The sequence below is a fragment of the Chrysemys picta genome, chromosome 1, assembly GCF_011386835.1.
Source record: "Chrysemys picta bellii isolate R12L10 chromosome 1, ASM1138683v2, whole genome shotgun sequence".
Classification (NCBI taxonomy): Eukaryota; Metazoa; Chordata; order Testudines; family Emydidae; genus Chrysemys; species Chrysemys picta.
Window position 1 is genome coordinate 219,167,110 of NC_088791.1, and position 24,722 is coordinate 219,191,831.

The 24,722-nt window shown below is 39.3% G+C and overlaps 2 protein-coding genes across 2 annotated transcripts in view; one reads left to right on the plus strand and one right to left on the minus strand.

The window, feature by feature from the left end:
• The window catches only part of AP1S2 (adaptor related protein complex 1 subunit sigma 2), a 67,882-nt gene extending 45,729 nt beyond the window's left edge, over positions 1-22,153 (plus strand). Inside the window, exon 5 of the mRNA XM_005287780.5 lies at positions 18,790-22,153. Within this exon, the coding sequence (XP_005287837.1) occupies positions 18,790-18,861 (72 nt within the window). The 3' untranslated portion in view covers positions 18,862-22,153. The remainder of the gene's footprint in view (positions 1-18,789) is intronic.
• Positions 1-24,722, minus strand: part of ZRSR2 (zinc finger CCCH-type, RNA binding motif and serine/arginine rich 2) — a 31,689-nt gene that overhangs the window by 5,428 nt on the left and 1,539 nt on the right. Inside the window, exons 2-11 of the mRNA XM_005287779.4 lie at positions 24,307-24,386; positions 23,733-23,808; positions 22,903-23,011; positions 19,656-19,742; positions 16,315-16,353; positions 14,436-14,551; positions 12,070-12,283; positions 7,773-7,828; positions 7,390-7,499; positions 5,959-6,442 (exon numbers count right to left, since the gene is read on the minus strand). Of these exons, the coding sequence (XP_005287836.2) occupies positions 5,959-6,442; positions 7,390-7,499; positions 7,773-7,828; positions 12,070-12,283; positions 14,436-14,551; positions 16,315-16,353; positions 19,656-19,742; positions 22,903-23,011; positions 23,733-23,808; positions 24,307-24,386 (1,371 nt within the window). The remainder of the gene's footprint in view (positions 1-5,958; positions 6,443-7,389; positions 7,500-7,772; positions 7,829-12,069; positions 12,284-14,435; positions 14,552-16,314; positions 16,354-19,655; positions 19,743-22,902; positions 23,012-23,732; positions 23,809-24,306; positions 24,387-24,722) is intronic.

Consider the following 24,722-nt stretch of genomic DNA (forward strand, 5'->3'; position numbering starts at 1 on the left):
AGGCCTCCTCCTTGTTCAGCCAATCTCTAAGACAGACAAGTTTGTTTACACTTATTGGAGATAATGCTGCCCACTTCTTATTTACAATGTCACCAGAAAGTGAGAACAGGTATTCGCATGGGACTCTTGTAGCTGGCATTACAAGGTATTTACATGCCAGATATGCTAAACATTCATATGTCCCTTCATGCTTCAGCCACCATTCCAGAGGACATGCTGATGGCATTCATTAAAAAAAAACGTGCTAATTAAATTTCTGACTTTACTTCTTGGGGGAGAATTGTATGTCTCCAGTTCTGTTTTACCTGCATTCTGCCATATATTTCATGTTGTAGTAGTCTCAGATGATGACTCGGCACATGTTCATTTTAAGAACACTTTCACAGCAGATTTGACAAAACACAAAGAAGGTACCAATGTGAAATTTCTAAAGATAGCTACAGCACTTGACCCAAAGTTTAAGAATTTGAAATGCCTTCCAAAATCTGAGAGGGACGAGGTATGGAGCATGCTTTTCAGAAGATTTAAGAGACATGTTGTCTGGAATGGTGGTTGAAACATGAAGGGACATATGAATCTTGGCGCATCTGGCATGTAAATATCTTGCAACACTAGCTACAAGAATGCCATGCGAACGCCTGTTCTCACTTTAAGATGATGTGAACAAGAAGTGGGCAGCATTATCTCCTGCAAATGTAAACAAACTAGTTTGTCTGAGTGATTGGCTGAACAAGAAATAGTACTGAGAGCTGCTGACATGCAGTATAGCGGCAGTTTTTATTTTTTGAGGCAGAGTACAGTGAATGACAGAACTGAGACCAGTGTCTCTCACTGTTGAACAACTGTGTAGCCTTTAATACAATAATTGTGGTAATGCACAAGATGGTCATCATCTGTGCTGAGAAAATGACTCTTGCCTTTAAGCATGAAAGGCAAAAGTTAGACCTGAAAGATTACCAAAAATGTCTTAAACTTTTCCTGCTACTGCTATGAACTGAAGAACCGAGAGGGCCAGAAGAGATGAAGGGCCTGATTTTCCACTACCCTGCATCTGGCTCAGTAACTTTGAGCTTTTCTCTGAAGTATAGCCATGAAATTAGTGACATGTTCTGAAGAAATGCAGCAGCAGTACAGGAGCCCTGTTTAAAGTACACTCCACCAGGATTATGTCTCACTTTGGGGTGGGATCTTGTCAATAGCCTACACTCACTACAGACTGCTTGAAATGCCCTTATTCTGGGGGGGGGGGGGGTGTCTGTGTCTGTCTTAGAGTGTAAGCTCCATGGAGCAAGGATTGTCTCTTTTTGTACAGTACCTAGCAAACTGGAGCCCCTCAGTGCTACTGTCATACTCCTTTAGGATACCACATGATAGGAGCATTTTGTAAAAAATCTTCATGAGCTGTAATGGCAGTAGATATACACATCACAGAAAATCCATCCTCTGAATTTAGTTCCTTGTTGAGCCCTTTTGCTATTTCCCTTGCAAAATTTAAGCTTACATTAAAAAAAAAAAAACCTTCAGTTTTGATTTCAAATAAAAATAATCACTCACTAACCTGTAGTGAATTACAAAAAGCCATGCACATGACTGTTTGTGAGAAGGCTTCAGAATCATTCAGACCTCACTTAGGTGTTATGGGAAACAGTAGTACTGAAACATGAGTATGAAAGCAGTTGGAAAATGAATGCTAACACCTCAAAGCTGTAGCAGCAGACTTGTGGCAGTCTAGTTTTTGGTGCTGAATGCATACCCAAATAGCTTAAATGTGGAGGAAAAATACAACAGTTAGCACCTGCTGAATGCACCATTGCTATTAACCACGGATGCACGGTCAAAGCTTTAGAAGAAGCTGCACCCTCAAGTCAAGGCTGGAATAAATATTTCTTTTTCTATTTAATAGTGTGGCTATAAATAAGTATCTGCATTATGGGGGATAGGCTCCCAGCTCCTCTTGAAAAAATCAGTGGGAGTTAGGCACCTAATTGCCCTTTGAAAATCTCTCCTTAAGTATTGTATCTAATTTATACCCCAAGATTGTACTGGTTTCAAACATCCATTTGGAATGCAAATGAAGATTTTAAACACTAATAGCACCCCATCTATCAAGATTAACCTTGATTTCTAGAAGTTATTTTATTACTGCTTCGCATGCTCCACATAGGAAAGCGTATAAGGAATTGGAATGAGGAAGTCATTCCTTGTGCGTTGGAGGTGGCACTATGTGAAAGAAAATGTAGAATCAAATAAAGTAAAAATCTTAAATGAATCCACATGTTCCATAGAATCTATATGGATAGTAATTCCATGCTCTAATAAGAATATAACAGTAGGGATCTATTATTGACCATCTGACCAGGACAGTGATAGCGTGGATGAAATGCTGAGGGAGATTAGAGAGGCTATCAAAATAAACAACTCGATAATAGTGGGGGATTTCAATTATCCCCATATTGACTAGGTATATGTCACCTCAGGACAAAATGCAGAGACAACGTTTTTCAATACTTTAAATGACTGCTTCTTCGAGCAGCTGGTACAGGAACCCCACAAGGGGAGAGGCAATTCTTGATTTAGTCCTGAGTGGAGCGCAGGATCTGGTCCAAGAGGTAACTATAACAGGACCGCTTGGAAATTGTGACCATAATATAACATTTAACATTCCTGTGGTGGGAAGAACACCTCAACAACCCAACAATGTGGCATTTAATTTCAGAAAGGGGAACTATGCAAAAATGAGGAGGTTAGTTAAACAAATTAAAAGGTACAGTGACTAGAGTGAAACCCCTGAAAGCTGCATGGACACTTTTCAAAGACACCATAATAGAGACCCAACTTAAATGTATACCCCAAATTAAAAAACACAGTAAAAGAACTAAAAAAGAGCCACCGTGGCTTAACAACCATGTAAAAGAAGCAGTGGAAGTCAAATCCTAGTGAGGTAAATAGAAAGGAGCATAAACAGTGCCAAATTAAGTGTAAGAATATAATAAAAAGTGCCAAAAAGGAGTTTGAAGAACAACTAGCCAAAAACTCAAAAGGTAATAAAATGTTTTTTAGGTACATCAGAAGCAGGAAGCCTGCTAAACAACCAGTGGGGCCCCTGGACGATCAAGATACAAAAGGAGCACTTAAAGACGATAAAGTCATTGCGGAGAAACTAAATGAATTCTTTGCTTCAGTCTTCACGGCTGAGGATGTTAGGGAGATTCCCAAACCTGAGCCATCCTTTGTAGGTGACAGATCTGAGGAATTGTCACAGATTGAAGTGTCACTAGAGGAAGTTTTGGAATTAATTGAAAAACTTAACAGTAACAAGTCACCGGGACCAGATGGCATTCACCCAAGAGTTCTGACTGTAATGTCAATATTTAAAAAGGGCTCTAGAGGTGATCCTGACAATTACAGACTGGTAAGTCTAACGTCAGTTCCAGGCAAATTAGTTGAAACAATAATAAAGAATAAAATTGTCAGACACATAGAAGAACATAACTTGTTGGGCAAAAGTCAACATGGTTTCTGTAAAGGGAAATCATGTCTTACTAATCTATTGGAGTTCTTTGAAGGGGTCAACAAACGTGGACAAGGGGGATCCAGTGGACATAGTGTACTTAGATTTCCAGAAAGCCTTTGACAAGGTCCCTCACCAAAAGGCTCTTACGTAAATTAAGTTGTCATGGGATAAGAGGGAAGATCCTTTCATGGATTGAGAACTGGTTAAAAGACAGGGAACAAAGGGTAGGAATAAATGGTAAATTCTCAGAATGGAGAGGGGTAACTAGTGGTGTTCCCCAAGGATCAGTCCTAGGACCAATCCTATTCAACTTATTCATAAATGATCTGGAGAAAGGGGTAAACAGTGAGGTGGCAAACTGTTCAAGATAGTTAAGACCAAAGCAGACTGTGAAGAACTTCAAAAAGATCTCACAAAACTAAGTGATTGGGCAACAAAATGGCAAATGAAATTTAATGTGGATAAATGTAAAGTAATGCACACTGGAAAAAATAACTCCAACTATATATACACAATATGATGGGGGCTAATTTAGCTACAGCTAATCAGGAAATAGATTTTGGAGTCAGCGTGACTAGTTCTCTGAAGACGTCCACGCAGTGTGCAGCGGCAGTCAAAAAGGCAAACAGGATGTTAGGTATCATTCAAACAGGGATAGAGAATAAGATGGAAAATATCTTATTACCCTTATATAAATCCATGGTACGCCCACATCTTGACTACTGTGTACAGATGTGATCTCCTCATCTCAAAAAAGGTATACTGGCATTAGAAAAAGTTCAGAAAAGGGCAACTAAAATGATTAGAGGTTTGGAATGGGTCCCATATGAGGAGAGATTAAAGAGGCTAGGACTTTTCAGCTTGGAAAAGAGGAGACTAAGGGAGGATATGATAGAGGTATATAAAATCATGAGTGGTGTGGAGAAAGTGAATAAGGAAAAGTTATTTACTTATTCCCATAATATAAGAACTAGGGGCCACCAAATGAAATTAATGGGCAGGGTTAAAACAAAAGGAAGTTCTTCTTCACACAGCGTACAGTCAACCTGTGGAACTCTTTGCCTGAGGAGGTTGTGAAGGCTAGGACTATAACAGGGTTTAAAAAAGAACTAGATAAATTCATGGATGTTAAGTCCATTAATGGCTATTAGCCAGGATGGGTAAGGAATGGTGTCCATAGCCTCTGTTTGTCAGAGGGTGGAGATGGATGGCAGGAGAGAGATCACTTGATCATTGCCTGTTGGTCCACTCCCTCTGGGGCACCTGGCATTGGCCACTGTCAGTAGACAGAATACTGGGCTGGATGGACCGTTGGTCTGACCCAGCATGGCTGTTCTTATGTAAGTCCTGACAGCACTATAAGTATTAATTACTCTCCTATACATACTTTATTCATTTCTTCAGCCACTCTGTTCCTTAGTTAACAGCTCCTGTGTTTTGGTTTATAGCAGGGGTAGGCAATCTATGGCACACGTGCCAAAGGCGACACGCAAACTGATTTTCAGTGGCACTCACACTGCCCGGGTCCTGGCCACCGGTCCGGGGTGCTCTGCATTTTAATTTACTTTTAAATGAAGCTCTTAAACATTTTAAATACCTTATTTACTTTACATAAAACAATAGTTCAGTTATATATTATAGATTTATAGAAAGATCTTCTAAAAATGTTATACTGTGTTACCTGCACGCAAAACCTTAAATTAGAGTGAATAAATGAAGACTCGGCCCACCACTTCTGAAAGGTTGCCGACCCCTGGTTTATAGTATCCCTGTAGTAATCTTTAGTCCTTACTTCACTTCAAAAAATAACAACCCACTTTAGATTACCATGCCTCAACATTACTGCCTTGATTTATGCCCAAGCTCACAATCTCTACAGCTAGCGCAAGGAGCACAGTATTGAATATCAAGTGGGCTACCACTGAACCAACCACCTGTGCACTCCCTCTTGGTATTTTTGTTCTCCTGGCTTGAATCACTCCTTCTTCCCTCAGCAGGACCACCTCCGTGCTGTTCATACATGCAGTACTGGCTCAGTGTCACTCGCAGGTGAGGCAAAGTGACATTCACAATCTTAATTTCACCCCCATATTCCTGCTGTGCAAGCACTGTGTGCAAGCAGCAACACAGGGAGCTTTCTTCCACGGTGGGGAGAATTTGATCCCTGATCTCCAGCTGATCGTAGGATACATTCAGTTGTCTAGTGCAACAGGAAGGATTTACACAAAATATTGAATTCCCATGACCCTGTGGTAAATTTAAATAATTACATCTGTACCATCTTTCTTAAACTCTTAATTCCTCCTTGGATCATACTCATTTTAATACAAGATATACCCTAATGTAGTACAACATTATTCTTGGTACAGAGCCATCTACTGCACACATGGTATCTTTGGTAACACTACAGTTGCTCAAGTGGCAACTCCTCAAAGAATTCTCACTTTTTGGGGAGGGGTTCATTACTTCTTCCTCTGCTATTTGACCTCTTTTTGCCCCGACTCCTGGACCGAGAGGAGCTTCTACTTCGGCTTCTACTATGACCACGTGTACAACTACGGCTTCTGCTGCGACTACGACCTCTCCTCTTCTTCCCTCTACTATGTGACCGCCTTCGTTCCCAACTTCTTGACCTGCTAGACCGCCGTCTTTTCTTGCTCTTGTAGCTACTTTTTTTCCTCTCTGATTCTCCATTTCTCTTGTAAGAATGATCTGGGCTGGGGCTGCTCCGTCTTCTTGACTTGCTGTAATAGTCCTCGTGATAGCCTGTTCTGTTTCTCCTTTCAGAGTTTTTAGCTGACTGATTGGTCCGTTCAGGAGAAATATGTATGTCTCTATTGGCCTCCCAAAACTCATTGTGTGGATTTCTGAATACGTGAAGAAAGTTGCAGTGTTTCCCTCTTGGGCATTTCTGTCTTTCAAATAAACCTGCAACAGATATTTTTATTTTTTTAAAAAGAAGGTTACTGGTAATATTATATAAAGGCAACAATTCTATTTTTTTTAATGTAATGTCAGCCATTTTAATTAAATATGTATTTTAAAAGATTTGTTGCACTTAATCTTTTGGCTTTTTCCACTATAGATATTCATACCATGCCTATCAGCCTCATCTAAAGGAAAAACATACTTCAATTCTTTTCAAAGATTATACTTTAACCTTAATCATGAGACACATCCATCCTGATATTAGTTTTAGCTTTCAAACATTCTAGTATGTCTTATGCTAAAGTGAGCTAGTAATTTTATAACTTAACTTTCCTTAACTAGTTATGTAAATTGGGCAGGGTAGGTGTTAGTTAAATCTCAGGGATTTTAGGTAAGACATGAGTAAACCAGCCATTAATCTGCATGGACTGGCCCCTTATAGCCTAAGTGCTATCCTGGAGGTAAGAATTTTCTGTTCAAGATAAATACATTTCGGATTGTAGCAAGACTGAGGTAACAGCTAAATATAGTTAACACTGATCATAATGAAAAAGCTATGTTTTAACATTTCAGAATCAATTAGGTTGCTGGTTTTGAATGAGATATAAAAACAGATATCCTGCCTATTGTACAATCATCTGTTATCCCAAAGCACTCTTCCTAAAGGTTGAGGGTGTTACTGCATCCTAACTACAGTCAGTTTCCTAAATCCCCCCGGCAGTGTCAGTTGGACACCATATACACTTCCTGCCCAAAGCTTGTGTAGTTGAGTTAGTGCATGTTTTCAGTTTGTCGCCTTGCACCACAAAAGGTTTCTGTACTGTAATTTTATGTGGATCTCTCTGATTTGAAAGCCTGTAAGACATCACTTCTTAATCTTTCAGTTCTCTAATAAGCCTTTCAGTAATGAGAGACTTTCCCTTTTATAAAGGTTTTTCCTGACATACCACATATAGCAGTTTTCCACCTTGTCACTGGGCAAAATTCACACTGAAGCTGTCGTCCTGCATACCATCGTCCATTGAATAGAGTAAGGGCTTCTTGACAGTCTCGCTCCCTTTAATTTAAAGATAAGGCAGCATGTAGCATTAGTGGGATATCATTTAAATTCTTTTCTCTACCAAATTTGGACTCTTACTGCAGAGTGGGGATGAATCACTTAGATAAAATAGGGTTTAAGTGACATTCAAATTTAAGTAAAATGGAAATATGGAATTAAACCTTTTAGAACCCAACAGGAAAAAAGTAAAATTTTATACTTGGGTACTGCTTATGATCTAGGAGTATTTAACTTTCAAGCGTCATAAAGAGTTAACTGCAAGGCACTTACGACTGGTACTGAACATATACATTTCCCCGCAGGTGAGGCTCAAAGTTGCAGCTGACCTAAGAGGAGATGAAATGTTAGATTAAAGCTTCTGAAAAACTGAGAGATCCACATAGCTCATTCATGATGGAATTATACTCACCCCAATTTAGCTCATACCTAGGGTGACAAGAATGTAAAAGTATTTTATTTATCAATTCTTCTGGCCTGGTTTTCACATACAGGTTTAATAAAACTGAACACTTAGTTTTGATTAAATAGAAGTTTGTTTAAAAAAAAAAAAGTATTTGTGATATGTTTGAACAACATTTAAAATGGTTTGCTTTGATGTTAAACATAGGACTTGTCTTTTCCCCTGTAGCTGACAGCTTTTAGTTGAACACATAGACACACACACGCATCTCCTTATACTACACCTCATGCTCTGTTAATCAGGTTCTGTTTTATTCTCTAGAATGGCACCCTGGGTAGGCAACACTGATGTGTCACCACATGATTAATCCTTCTGGTTACATGGTGTTCTGGCCAGCTGGACTGTAAGAAGGCATCACCAGTATTACAAAGGCAGTCAACACCAGCTGGACTTTTAATAGCTAAAGATAGTTAGTAGTAATAAATGCTAGAAGTGCTGGAGCTGCTAATGCGCATCATTAGACACAAATAGCACTTATAGGAGAGGAAAAACTGACAAGACAAGGAGAAGAATGAACAAGGAGATGAAGAAAAACAAGAGAGGTGAAAAATCAGATATGAAAAAATAGCCACAACACGTATTTCATCAGACAAGCAATGCTGGCACTGGAAAAGTTTGATATTTTCAGAGGTGGTGGGAGTATCAGCAAGAATGAAATCCCCAGAAGTGTAAAAAAATGTTGGTGTCGCCACCCTTTTAAATATGAGATATTCCAGCTCTGAAGTGGGCACTAAGCACTAATTCCTAAATTCACATAAAACCATCTCAATCTGACTAGGAATAAAGAGAAGGACAGGAGAAAGAAGGCTATTATGCAAATATCTCTTAAATATTTAGCCCCTGTTGTTGTTTTCTTTCCTGTACTGTACCAAAAGTTGGTTTCATTCCATTGAAAGTGATTTAAAAGCTCTTTTGCTGGCATGGTTTTGTTGCACAAATAGATTTCTCTAATCTTTGTGAAATTTTACATAAAGGCACATTATTTCAGATTTAACTTACTGATCAGACGTAAGTTACCCAGGTTGAAAATGCTTAGGATAGGAATTTTCAGACAGATATAGGTGAAATACTTGAATAAAGAGAATGTGGTATTAGCTTATTAGTAAGTAGTGATACAGTCAACATTTCTGGCTCAGACACTGTAAAATAACTCAAAGCCATTAGATCCAGGGTAGGCAACCTATGGCATGCATGCTGAAGGCGGCACGCGAGCGGATTTTCAGTGGCACTCACACTGCCGGGTCCTGGCCACTGGTTCGGGGGACTCTGCATTTTAATTTAATTTTAAATGAAGCTTCTTAAACATTTGAAAAACCTTATTTACTTTACATACAACAATAGTTTAGTTATATATTATAGACATATAGAAAGAGACCTTCTGAAAACGTTAAGATGTATTACTGGCATGCAAACCCTTAAATTAGAGTGAATAAATGAAGACTTGGCACACCACTTCTGAAAGGTTGCCGACCCCTGCATTAGATATAGAATGGCCCCACAGCAGCATAATACAGACAAGCTTTTACCAATAGTGTACCATAGATCACACCATTGACATGCAAGAAATAAGCCGTGTGCACACTAGGGAATTTTATAAAAATACTGACCCGTGCAAGTTAACCAATGGTAGCTTTAGTGTTGACAATGCTCTTAAACACTTGAAGCTGATCACCATGTTAGTTAAACCTGATGAAAAGCAGGTTTAATTGCCATGGCAGTACAACTGGGACTGGCCTTGGGAACACTGTATATACCTGGACTGGTGGGAATTTGTTGTTGTCTTGTCCCACAATAATTATATCAGGCATGGAATCTGCCAATGAATTAGGTCAGTGTTTCTTAAACTGGGGTCGTCGCTTGTGTAGGAAAGCCCCTGGTGGGCCAGGCCAGTTTGTTTACCTGCCCCATCCGCAGGTCCGGCTGATCGCGGATCCCACTGGCTGCGGTTCGCTGCTGCAGGGCAACGGGGGCTGCTGGAAGCGGCGGCCAGTTAGTCCCTCGGCCCGCGCCGCTTCCAGCGGCTCCCATTGGCCTGGAGCAGCAAACCGCAGCCAGTGGGTGCCGCGATCGGCTGGACCTGCGGACGGGGCAGGTAAACAAACTGGCCAGGCCCGGCCCGCCAGGGGCTTTCCCTACACAAGCAGCAACCCCAGTTTGAGAAACACTATATTACGTGACTCCTACAAAGTTCTTTGTAAGGGCTTGATGCAAGGTGTCAAATCCATACAATATTACATTCAAAGGCATAGGTGGTTGTGAAAGCCTGCTCCTGAAACATCTTGCAGAGTGCATATATCTTGGTCTTGTGTCTGCTGATGTTCATTCCTACAGTGTCCTTACTCTCACAATAGTGGATGTTATTTTCTGAAATCCTTTGATATCAGAAGATCTTGTCTTTCATCCATTTATTTCAGCTAATATTTTCCTTGATAAGGCATCAATAGCCTCAACCATTGTCATTCCAACGTGAGTTTCGGATCTTCCAACTTTGGCCAGATCATCAGCTAACCCAACTCCTGTATATACTACTGTGTAATGAAATCCCATAAAAAGTCAGTGTATTGCCTTGCTTTCTGATCCCCCAAGCCTCATTATCAACAATGCAATTCACAGCGTTCAGGTGGGAATTTTGTTTTGTAATACAATTCCCAACAATGGACAGGTGTATTGTACAACAGGAGAAAAATATTTTTGAGGAAAGGAAAGGTAGAGAGTACAACTAAAGGAAAGAGGGTGGAGGGATAAAAATGGAAAACAATCATGACTGGTCATGAGAAGATATTTCTCTTTCTTGGAATAGATCAGAATTAAGGCTATCAGAAAAGAAAATTGTGGTTTTTTTGGTTCAAAGGTTGTAGCCAGAGTTGATTAAAGTTGCAGTTTTGGTGTGGAGGGCCCTGTGCTCTAGAGTTGGCCTCAGGCACAGAGCCCTCTGAAGGCCTGTGGGGGGCTGCAACTGCTGGGGCTCCGCTGTCCCAAGCCCTGTGCCTGTGGGAGGCACAAGTCCCAGCCCGGCCCCATTCACTTAGGCCTCCCCAAGCCCATCCTCTGATGCAGCTGGGCAGCCACAGAAAGCGAAGTCCTCAAGATCACACAGAAGCTCCTTCTTGGCAGGCCTAGCTCACATCACTTGGTGGAGGCAAAACTGCGTCAAGACAAAGTGCAAGGCGAGCACCAGCAGGGCTGAGTGCAGGCAGCAGCACTCACCACAGAGCTTGGGCGGTGAGCAGGACAAGCCTCCTGGGAAGCCTGGCCTCAACCAACATGGATCCATGGCCCCATCCTTCTCCTCATTGGCCTCCGCCCCCACCTGCTCATGACAAAGGGGCAGCCGGGCCAAATTTGATTGAGTGGCACTGCAACCTGGTGCAGGCGGTCCACCACCAATCAAACTTGCAGCAACTATAAAAAGCTGGTGTTTGGTCAAAGCTGCAGTTTCTGCTACAAATTCTACCATTTCTAACTGGTCAAGTACTATTCAAAAATTTTACTTTCATACTAGTTCAATTTGTCAAACAAATATTTTTCTGCTCTTCACCAAGCCCTAGTAGCAAGTTACATTTTTTAAAAGTGAATTAAACAGAAAGTTGACTGTGTTCTAAATAAATCAAGCATATAACCATTTTACTCCATTAAATTGCCATGGGCATAGATTGTAAGGGGAAAGGGGGGAAAGGTGAGGGACGCACTGCCATGGCAGCACAGCTACCTTTACTTTGGCTAAAAGGCTTAGTCCTTGGGCTAATAGGTGGTTGGTAAAATTTTCCAGCCCTGAAAATGATCTGAGAATCTGCTGGATTGCTCGAAAGCTTAGTAAGATGGGGGCTGAGAAATAAGCAGATTGTTTCAAAAGGTAATTTTATAGATATGTTGTGAGTTTGTCCCAAAATAAGTTTTGGGAGGGATTTCATCTGTAACTTGAAGAAATACAATCCTCTGGGATGACACAGAGATTAGTTTACAGGTACCATCAGAAATATGCAGTTTGAATTGAGAAACTGTACATTAAACTTAGCTATGGCATATTCCACAACTGAGATTTACACTAGTCAAAACTGGCAAAGGAACAATGAGAGGTGATGATTATCATTGGGCTCATATGCATACCTTGAATTGAATAACCTTTCCCACATTCTTGAACTCAGGCAGTACATCTTCATAGAAGTCTAAGAACTGCTGGTACGTTTCCTCCTCACTGTATTCAAGACTCGCATCTGTATCATAGTCATCTCTTCTACACTGCTCCATTCCAAATGTAACAAACATACCTCTGATCAGAAGCGTCTGACTAGATGTTGGGTAGTTATGTTTGCGGGAACACCTATATAATTTATGGTAAAGAAAAAAAACACCCCACTTTCAGCAAAGGCTACACTGCTAAAGCTGCAAACATTTGCTATTTCTAGACCCACTAACAGCTCTGAATTGCAAGAAAATATTCTAAAAAGGCGCTTCATTAGTGTAATGATGGGAATCAGCAGATTTCAAGGAGTAAAGCAGGTCATTCAAGACAAGTTTCCTGATAGTTTTAAAGCATCCTGCCATATACAAATGCCATCAGTGTTCACAAAACACACAAAAAATCATCAGTTAGAAATTTCAAAAATGATGAAAGGCATTTATTCAAATGCTGCTATTTTGAAATATCTGTTCAATTTTTGAAGGGTCTTGCAAGACATTTTAAAGTCTTACTTCTGTAAGAGCCCCTCCTTTCTTCTCTGCAAAATTAAATAACTCTTATTGAAGTAAATGAAACTACTCTCATCCGATTGGGAAGGGGAAGAAAAATTAGGCCTCAGGTTGTGAACATCTGCAGCTATGGAAGTACCACATTTTACAAGTGACAGTTCTGCACAGAAGTTTTATTTTAACCTGCATCACATCACATTGGTGGCCATACGTGACCTTCAGATGCTGCAATACAGTGTTCACCATAACAGCCTGAAGCTCAGTGAGACATCCTCAAATAGTAATCTCCCTGACTTGCTTCTGAATGAGAAGGGTTTCACTATGCTTTAGGATTTCTGCTTCAAATACTCTCCTGTTCACCCAGGTAACTGAGTCAAAAAGCTCTGTCTAAAATGTGCTAGTTCTTTCTCGGAAGCACACTTCGGAGGATACATCTTAAATATAATGCAGTCAAACTACCACATTTATTAAAACTCTATACAAATCAACCTTATATGATAGGAAACTAAAATTGGAAAATATAGAAACCATGTTACTATAAAGCTAGTAGGTTTGTTCATGATATAGTAACGTAGAACCCCGTTTATCCAACCCTCCATTTTCCCGCTCGTCGCATTAACCAAACAACCAAGACTCCAGGGCCAGAAGTGTTGCTAGCTAGTGCTGCAGCATTGCACTCTCTCATTCTCCAGATTATCCCGCTTTCTGATTATCCGATCTGGCCCTGGTCCCAATTAGATCAGTTAAATGGAATTCTGTTACACTGGATCAGACCAATGGTCAACCTAGCTCAGTATCAAGTCTGACAGCGGTAAAGAGCAAACACTATAGAGAAAGGTACAAGCCCTGTAACAGACAGCTATGGAATAGGCTGTCCATAGGAAGAAACTCTCTTCCTATCTCCAAGCAATTACTGATTGACATATACCCAGATCCTATCTACTATAAATATGTTTTCATTTTTGACACGAGTCTAACTTTGAAACCTACTAAGCTCAACTTCAACATGTAGACTTCCACTGCTTATTTATGAATTATACAAAAAGGCTTAATTTCAGGTTTAATTTTGTTTCCTTTCAATTTGATGGTATGACCTCTTCTGGTATTGCAAGATGGTAAGAGCACCCTCTGACCTTCTGTACCATTCATTTGATATATTTCCTAACAGAAGAATGCCAAAGAAAGGCAACACATGTGATTCAAGTCATGGGAACACATTAGGGCTTATTAAGTTTTCAGAGACAATAAGTAAGAGATTAGAGCACTTTTTGAGAAAGGATACTAAATTAGATGGACCATGTGCAATGATCATGTGTACTGTACAAATCAGATACTGGAAAGTCACATGACACATCCAGTCATGCAGATGTACATTACCTTGCTTTTGTAGCTGTTTTAGGTGCAGTGTCTGCAAATCAATTAAGACATTTGACTAGATATATTATTTTGGAGCTGCACCAATAATAATAGGAAACTGGATATACTCTGATGGCATAATGATCTACCACTACAAATGCTTCTGCTGAGTCAGTCAGTCAGATCAAAACTGGGACCACACTATTAGCAGTTTGATGTTCTAATAAAAAAAAAAGATAACCCAATTCTGACTGTGCACTGCTTTTACTCTCAATTCACAGCTGTATAACTGAGAACAGAATCCTATCCAATAAGTCTACTGGAAACCCACCAAGCAATAGAAGATAATCTGATCACAAACCTGTAAGAAATCCCAAGGGAGCTAACCCCTTTAAACCATGTTATATTCCCAACATTTGACCAGTTACCTGTCTCCAAATCTGCAGGATCCTGTTTTGATATAAAATGGGCAATTAGCTCTATCTTTCTCCGTTCCTATGTTCTCTGGGGGTTCTGGGTTATGCCAGGTAGCGCCATTTTCCAGCTGTTTAAAAACATCATTAACATATTACCTTAACGAGCAGAACACAGTAAAAATGAATAAATAAATGTGACAGCAAGGAGTCAAATTCAATACTTATGTAACTCAATGTTATCTCCTTTGACACCCAGGTGACTTTGAACCAAGTATTTTAAATACTGCTCTGTATGGTCATCCAAGTGCCTCTAATCTATCCAAAGATGGACAGCTCTTCCTTGGAATCTCTACACAAAATGAACTTAAGATCACAAATGGAAATTTTCCATTTGCCAGAGTCCAGGATACATTAAGTTTTTACAAACAATGACATTACTCAGTCCTTCCACTGGATTTACACCCTCTAAGAGAATTACAAATATTCTTTCTTGCATTAGGGTAGCCCACCATCCTAGCACAGGGGGATCCTCAAGGAAGAGACCCAGAGAGCAAAGGAACCCCAGGACTGGGAGAGTGTAACGAAGACACCTTTGCACCCCCTTTCCTGAATTGGGCTGAATGCTTTCTGGCAGGAACTGAGGGTTGGGTCCATTAATTTATCCTTACAACAGCCCAGTGAAGTAGGTAAACAAGTATCAATTTTTAATGCAGTTAGGAAAAATGAAGTATTAAACTTAAAGTAACTTGGCTCAGGGACACACACATACAAACACACACCCTACCAGAGCTATGACTGGGATTAAAACTCAGGAATTCCCCATTTCTAGTTCTGTACTCAAGCCACTGGCCTGGGACTCCTAAAATGCAGTATTAGATTACCAAATTGCAAATGTTTGTTGACTAGAAGCAAAGTTGGAAGCACCCTTAAAAAGGTGAATTTTACCCATTTTAATAAGCAAAGCAGTTTGGAAAAGTGTTGAAGTAGCACTTCTCGCATCAAATAAACTGAAAGCTATGATTATGTACAGTTGGCACCATTTGGGAGAGGGCAGGAGCAGAATGCCATTTGTGGCTTCCGCAGTGGTAGAACTCACCAACTGAAACCTTATATCTTTCAATTTCAAACTCCAATATACTACATTTCCCCTTTGTTTCTCTCCCAGAAGTGCATTTAGCGCCTTAGACAGTAAAAACAGTCAAAGCAGTATTCCATCCAGATTTTGTCAATTAGAAGTTTAGTTCCTTTGCTCAGTCTAAATATAACTGAGAATCCAACACTATTCCAATGTGGTTAATAGCAATCAACTCTGAAATGGGTAACTATAATTAAGTTTACGTTTCAGATAGGTGCAAGAGTCTATTCAGTGCAAGAACCTTTACAAACCTTTACTGCCTGGGTGAGATAAAATGAGTTGTTTTCTTTTAAAGAAATGGAGAGACTGAATTCAGGCACTGAGATCTAATTTAAGAACATTCTGCAAATGTTCTTAATACTTTTTACCAGTTTGAGATCTGCACTCTTCCAGGTACCCAAGTGGTTCCCTCTTTATTTCAGAATCAGTACTCTCTCCTGCTGCAGTGCTTTTATTCAAGAAAACATGCCATCATATCAAGTCTTCAGTGGCCCAGAAAGCAGAATCCCAAAGTCATTCTAGACCTTGCTCTCCTGCACAGCTGCACTGCTACCACAAATGTAGCCACAAATGTGCTTAATTATATGTTCCAGCTAGTAAATACATTGTTTATGGCTAATGGAAACCATTACATATTAAATTATACAAGGCCATTAGCTTCTCTTCAAAAGAGATGAATATCATTCCAGAAGACAAGAGTCAGATGGTAGTCAATAGTCATCTTTCAGTTCTTTATTGAAAAGAGACTGAACATACCTGACTTTCAGCTTGATCCAGCATCTTCTGCACAGCTTCCTATAAATGGTGCAAACACAGGACTAGTGAAAACCCTGAAGGGAAGTAACTCATCTGGTTTCTTTAGTTAAGAACCTAATTTGTAATATTTAATGACTATACACGCTAAAGAAGTGTGGTGGTTTGTTTTAAAAACACTGAAAAATGATTTTTTGCTTTGCAATAAGTCAGACCCCCTATAATGTTGTTAAAGGATACATCTGAGAAGACTTCAATGTAGAGGAGTGTTTTCTAATATCTAAATGCTAGAGCACTTCACAAAGTTACTTTTGAAACTAGTAGTTTTCTTTCTCTACTTTTGCTGCCACTGAACTATATGTTACTTTGCACACCTAAACATATCTGTGGCACTAACACTCTGCTTGATAAGTGGGCATAAATATAAAATGGAATTCAGGAAAAGCCAAGAAAAGTGACCACTTAAGTTTAAAATGCATTTTTAATATTAATAAGTTAGCTTTGGATTTTCCTAGTCATAGGTCTCTTTGCATACACACTGCCCACTCAGTAACATCTGTAGCAAACGTTTTGGACTTTATTTTAGCTCTGATGTTCTCAAGCTTTTTTATGGACTGAACCACGTATTAACGAATGGCTCATGGACCCAACTCCCCTCCCACTCACAATCATGTGGACCGCTTCCCGTCCGAGTGTTGATCATATATAGTTCCAGGACAATTACAGCAATCGTTTACATCGAAGAGCAATTTTAGGAGAGTATGTAATGTATTTATATTGATCTTAATGAAATTTAGCAGCTGAAATAAGGTGCAGAGTCAGCACCATTTGACCACGTAATTGTCTGTGGACCACCATCAGGTGACCACGAAGAATTCTGGAACCAGTTTTAGCTAACAATTCACAAATTTCTGATGGCTAGAAGCAACAAATATGCACTCCCTTTAGTTTAAGCATGACATTTATTCTGTCAGCTCAGTAGTGCTCTTCTACACGGTCTACTGGATCCCAGGAATTCACAACTAACACCTTATTTCTACCACTCTCTTCCCCTTTAGTTCTCATTTTAATCTTTCTATTGTTTTCTCTTCTCTCCATTTCAGTCCATCCCACTATGTTTGAGGTTCTCCTCATACCTTCATCTTGGTTTGGACATCTAGAATCATACACAGAAGACATGCATCATAGCAACTTTCTGTTAAGTGGAGGGAGAGGGGGAGTGGTGGATGGAACTGCTTTTGCAGCCAGACAGCACAATATTCCCAGCTCCTGTTTACCCAGGGAATGAGGGACATCATTCTGCCCCAGCTGGGTAAGTGCTGACTGCTGAACCAAATCCAACCACCATTTCCTTCTTTTACAGTCTCCACTCTTTCATTCCATTTGGATCAGTCTTCTATCCTCCTAGTCTACTGTCCACTTCTACCACTAACCCCCATTTTACTTTATCTAGATCAGTGATTCTCAAACTTTTGTACTGGTGACCCCTTTCACATAGCAAGCCTCTGAGTGTGATCCCCCTTATAACTTAAAAACACTTTTAAATATATTTAACACCATTATAAATGGTGGATGCAAAGCGGGGTCTGGAGTGGGGGCTGATAGCTCGCGACCCCCCATGTAATAACCTCACAACCCCATGAGGGATCCTGACCCCCAGTTTGAGAGCCCCTGATCTAGATGATCATATCTGTGTCTTGGTGGCTGCCGCCACCCATATCACTTCCTCAGTAGCTCCAAAAAGAGACTGACAATTCCTGTCAGTGTTACTCTTTTGCTTCTACTGGAGAAGTACAGTAACTCCTCACTTAAAGTCATCCCGGTTAACGTTTTGTTATTAGGTTGCTGATCTATAGAGAACATACTCATTTAAAGTTGTGCAGTGTTCCGTTATAAGGTTGTTTGGCTCGCCCCGCTCCGCCTACCCACCCGGCGCTCCTGCGGGGAACGGGTTTGGGGCGTGGGGGCTTGCCCCAGTCTGCCTGCCCAGCACTCTTGCTGGGGAGCGGGGTCAGGGCACGGAGGCTTGCCCTGCTCCACCCGGGGAGTGGGCAAGCCCCCATGCCCCGACCCCCGGCAGGAGCGCCTGGTGGGCGGAGCAGGGCAAGCCCCCGCACCCCAACCCTGCTAGGCCCCTGTGTCAACCAAGCTTCACAATCATTGGTGAGTACGGTATTAAATTGTTTGTTTAAAATTCTTTAAAACTTATACTGTATATGTATCTAATGTCTTTTGTCTGGCAAAAAAAATTTCCCTGGAACCTAACCTCTCCCCCTCCCTTCCTCCCCCCCCCCCCCCCCCCAACACGTACAATAATTCTTATGGGGAAACTGGATTAGCTTAAAGTAGCCTTTTTCAGGAACATAACTACAACGTTAAGTGAGGAGTTAATGTATTATGTACAGTAGCCTCATTGCTATCTTCCATTATTAAAAGCAGGAGGGAAAACTACTTGTATTCTCTCCTCTCCTGCTGCAGCTACTTGAAGATGGCGGTGGGCTGAATCACATCTTTGTTTCTGGTGAAGCAGCTCTGAATGAAACTGAGTAGGATCAGATCAGTTTTCATCTCTTGCTGCTCTGGAGAAGTTGAAATGAGATGGATGAACTCCAGAAAGTTGTGATCATCCTTCCCCGATGACAGCAATGGGTCAACCTCACTTTGGACCTTTGCAGGAGGAAATCCCGGGGGGGCAGCTACAATCTCTCTAAATTCTAAGCAGATACTCTACCAAATACCGTTTTTTTGGTTAAATTAATTATACAGCTGTTAACACTTTTCAATATTGTGTTCTTCCCCACCCAACAATTTACGAAAAAGATACATCCTGATGAATGAGTCAGGTAAAGAGGACCTGTAACATCTTTTGAGTAAGAACACTGTTAAGGAACAGCAGCAATATAATTCCAGATCAATGTAAGGAACTTTTAAAAAATGATTACATTAAGATTGCTCAGATGTCTGATAGGGAAAACATACAATACTATGTTGAGAGCTATCTTTAACGTGTCACATGTTATGTGCACCTGAGAGAACAGGTGCCAGCAATATACCTTCATATTTCCCCAATGCAAATAATTACAGGGGAAGTGTAATACAAGAAGCCATATGTTGCTACACAAACTGAAGGACTAAGGCTATTTTTGTTTAATTTTTATCCCCAATATAAGGCTTCATTAAAATAAAATACAGAGGGTCTACTTCCAGGTCTCAGAAAAACACCCATCAATTATTTCCACTCCCCATTTTCTAACTCCAATAAACAGATGCATAAAGACAAGACTGTTACATCTGGTACTGTAAGAGGATATGCAGTGTGTTTATCCTCCTAGTGCAGGCATCACCTCTCTTTCTCTCTTCTCCTGTTGCTTCTGCTCCTCCTCTTCTCTCTCCTTCCTTTGCTGTTCTTCCCATTCTTCTTTTATCTTTCTCTTTATGAAAAGAAAGATAAACTGTTCATTTTTCTTGGTAAGTGATTAAAAGAATATTCTTTCAAAAATACAATAGATACACATATGTACGTGAATCAGAAAACTATAGGTAAATCCAAAACCATCACCCAGGGTGGACTGATTTATATCAAAACAACTTAAATTGTCAATTTTAATTATGTTTTAAATCACCAAGCAATAAACCCTGATTTAAATCTTTAATTTTAATCCTGTTTTGCATTTATACATCTTAATTATTTTCCTAAAGAAGCGTTGATTCTCATTATTTGGTAACCATTATAATGTGTTGATTTGCAACTAAATGTAGCCTTTCCACTAAATTTGGTACTTTTTGCAAACCAGGATACATGATATATATCTATATACATTTAAGCAATTATACAGCTTAACTTACATTTATTTAGATTCTTAATGTTTACATTTTTTATATGGTAAAAAATGGTAAGTGATGCATTTCTTATTTACTAGATAATTTTGTACCTGCAATCTGTGTCAGGCTTTATTTGGATGGATATTTGAATTCAATTAAATATGCACAAAGACAGCATTTTACATTTTTTGTTATTAAATAAAACTACCTGCAATGCACTGGATACATAAGAAAAAGGTTAATTAAAACGTGTTTTGCATTTAAACTGATTTATTAAACAAAGGAAACAATCTGTAAAGATTTCAGAGTGGTAGCCATGTTAGTCTGTATCAGCAAAAACAACGAGGAGTCCTTGTGGTACCTTAGAGACTAACAAATTTATTTGGGCATAAGCTTTCGTGGGCTAAAACCCACTTAATCAGATTCATGGAGTAAACAGTATAAATATTACAGCACATGAAAACATGGGAGTTGCCTTACAAAGTGGGGGGTCAGTGCTAAGGAGGCCAATTCAATTAAGGTGGAATTGGCCTATACTCAACAGTCAACAAGAAGGGGTGAATACCAAAGGAGGAAAAGAGTGAATTGAACTGATCACCAAGTCCTTCAAGATTTTAGAAGTAGTCGATCTTATCCTCTCACACCGAGACTGGTAGAAGAAAATAAGCTTTCATGCTTTTTCAACTCCCCATTGGTTTCTTAACTCTGAATGAACTACAATAATGTAACTGAATTTGCTGAATAAACTGAGATGAAGACAATATTGTCTATGCATCTGCAGAAGAACTACTGCTATCAAAAGTTGGATCAGTACTTCAGGTTTCAGAGTAGCAGCCGTGTTAGTCTGTATCCGCAAAAAGAACAGGAGTACTTGTGGCACCTTAGAGACTAACAAATTATTAGAGCATAAGCTTTCGTGGACTACAGCCCACTTCTTCGGATGCATATAGAATGGAACATATATTGAGGAGATATATATACACACATACAGAGAGCATAAACAGGTGGGAGTTGTCTTACCAACTCTGAGAGGCCAATTAAGTAAGAGAAAAAAAACTTTTGGAATCAGTACTTCAGCAAACTCTGATTCCAGGTGCTCAGCCAGTGACTTCCACCAGTTCACTGGTTGACTTTCTCCAAAACTTGGCAGCAAGCATGTATTGCTTAAATATTTTTATTTAATGTAAATGTTAATAGATTGCAATAAAACTAGTGTGACGGGTCATTCCATATTCTTTATGAAAATATGCTTATGATATGAATGTGACATAACTGAAATATACTTTATGCACGATGGTTCATGTTAGATATTATTGGAAAGGTTATCATTTATTGAATGTGATTATCCAATTTGTATGCCTGTATCAGTTCTGTATCTGAAGTTAGGAATATTGACTATGTATCTGTATTTCAACTATGCTACTTTGGATGATGCCCCAGCTAACACTTCAGGTACAACAATGAAAAAGCCAGACAGTGCTGATGGCCCATCAGTGAGAGACAATGGACTGTAAAAGAGCTTAGTCTTCCTATGAACATGTGGGTCAGCCTGTGAAGAATGGCTACAGGGGCCCTACAGAGGCATGTGACCATGTCACCTGATACTGGAACCCATCTTGAATTCTGTACTTTTTCAGGAGAAGTTGGGCAGGGGCGTCAAACTAGGAAACAAAAGACTCCCGCCTTATGCAAATCCTATTTAAGGGTGGGGAGTGAGGTAAGCCAGGTCATCAGTTCCTCCCTGCTACTCCACCCAAGATGACTACTGGAAACAACTAAGACTGAACTGAGGGAAAAAACTGGGACCCAGGCTGGAAGGGCATCTGACCTGTGAAGAAGATTATTAGAACCATATTTAGGGTGAGAACTTACATGTAACCAGTTTCTTTAGTGTATTAAGCTTAGTCTGTGTGCTCTGTTTTATTTTCTTAGTAATCTGCCTTGTTTTATCTGCTACCTCCTTAACTACTTAAAATACACCTGTTATAGTTAATAAATTTATTTCTGGTTTACAATATAATCCAGTTTATGTGATTTCTAAATGGGGGGTGGGGGGGTGAGAGAAGTTGTGCAGACCCTTCTCCACATTGAGGGAAGAAGCGAATTTCATATAATTTTGGGTTTGTACTTCAAGGGTGTGTATGTGTGTGAACATCTGGGTACTGTGGCAAGCCCCTTAAGCTGAGCCTTCCCAGAGCAGATCTCTCTCTCTCTCTGTGCTGCTAGGTGTGGCCCTGTAGGTGTGCTGGGCTGGAAAAGGCTGGGGAGCCTAGCCCAGCAAGACCAGGTAAAAAGGGGCCCAAGCTGGCAGAACAGTCTGACTCAGTGATGTCCCAGCACACCAGGTGACATCTCAGGGAGTCCAACCTGTCACAAATAGGCTTTAACATATTTGATAGTCTCATTTCAAATTTAAATTTTAAGTCAGCACAATTTTTAACAATAAACCTGTATTTATTTATTTTTTAAATCTGATTTTTTTTTTAAAATAATAATTGAATTTTATCCATCCTGCCATCAACCATGCTATATGTTGTAACCTTTCCAGAACTGAGTTTTTAGATTTATGTCAAGGGTGGCCAGAGCATTGGATAGATATCCTTTGGTGAGGAATGATTTGTATGTTTTTTTAAGATCAAAACTGAAAAAAATAAACATACTAGACTTCTAAGCATTATGTAGCTGCTACGCAACAGAAAGACATTAATTTTTTCTCCAAATGATGGGCAGTATAGTACAGTGAAACATTGTTCTCAATTTATACTTCACCTCCTCTTCCTCCTGAAGTCTTCTCATGGCCTCTTCCTTTTCCTTCTTGAGCCTGAAGTCTTCTTGAGCCTTTTCTTCTCTGAGCAACCATTCCTCATGTAGTTTTTGCCTACCAATAAAATCAGATGCTAATTAGCAAGAGAAGTCCAGTGTTCATCAGTAATTTGTAGACATACTTTTGTTTATATTACAGGAGCCATGGTTGCAGGCTTATTAAACATAGTTATAATTATTCAACACAGCAAGATATTACAATTTTTTTTCTTAACATTACATTTCCCCCAAAAGGTGCTTAGTCCACGTTCTTTTGATACCAAAGTGCCGTTTTGATTCTGGAAAAATGTAGGAGAATTGAACAGAATTTTAGAGAGTTATACTTCCGTTTTTATTCTGTTGCCAGATTATATGAGTTTCTTGGGATATGCTTCCAAATAGATCAACATTAATTCTGGGCAGGACTAGAACATAATATAATATGTTCAGCCATATGTTTGCGGGCTATAATAGTCAGCCATATGTTTGTTGCTTATCCTAGGAGCTAAAACTAGGCAAAATACACTGATTTAAATTTTCCAATTTAGTGATTTTGGATAAATTGTTGCATATGTTATGGATACAAGGAAGTGCAGTTTATCTGAAATTGCTGAGCACAGGAAACTCAGTTGGATTCACAGTTAATTTTTCAGAGAAATTTGACTGTACACTACATAATATGGATAAAAATAGATTTTGATTTACAAAATATATAATTGTCAGAGATTTCAACATTAAATAAAAGACTAAACAACAATATTATTAACAGATATTATTTTAAACTCTAGATTATTTACCTTTCAGCCTCAAGTTGTTTTTCCTCTTCTTCCAGTTCCTCCTCTTCAGGCAATGGTTCACTTTTTTCTGTGATTTCTGAGGAAAAAGTAACATGTCCCTGTACATGCAGCTAAATATAATTTTTCTCCTGGGCTTCACCACTATATATAACAGATGTGCTATAATATAAACGTTCAAATTAGAGCTACACTTTTTTTTTTAATTAGTAAACATCAAAAATGCCATTTCTTCAGAGATATTCTTGTGTTAGTGTACCTGCTTTCCTTTACTTTTGTAGACTTAAACTTAAGATTCATTTAAAAAAAACCTTTAAGAACCTTCAAAAATATTTACTACATATTTTTTTAAGTCATCTGACACTGTATGCAAGTAATAATGCACTACGTGCTCAGATCGCCTAAAGGAAATTTCTATTTTATAGATCTCATTCTTCTGGAGCATCATTAAAATTGTGTCTTCTGGTCCTTCAGATAATGTGGCTCATATTTTAATGTTCCTTTCCTTTTCTTTATGACAAGAAAAAATAACTGGTACATCCTTACAAAGTAGCAACAAAAAAGATGTATCTATTACCTGAATCTCTCAATCTGGCAAGTGCTTGTCTCTTTTTCTTTCGTTTTTCTTTCTTCAGAATAGCTTTGTATTTTTTATGGCTAAAGATGATAAAGTACATTACTTGTATTATGAAAGGTCATCAGAACATTTTTGTTGTATAGTTAAAAAATTCAAGTTTGTCATCAACACAAAAGTCATAAAATCAAATATGCTAAATAACACCAAATATTCACAGAAGCAGTATTTCTATAAAAGTTTCAGACATTAGTTTAAAAAAAGCACCAAAACTTGTCTTTAGAACTCTGTCTAGACAGTAGTAATAATTAAGGTTACATTTTAGTCATGGGTATTTTTAGTAAAAGTCATGGACAGGTCACAGGCAATAAACAAAAATTCACAGCCTGTGACTTGTACTATATATCCCTGACTAAATA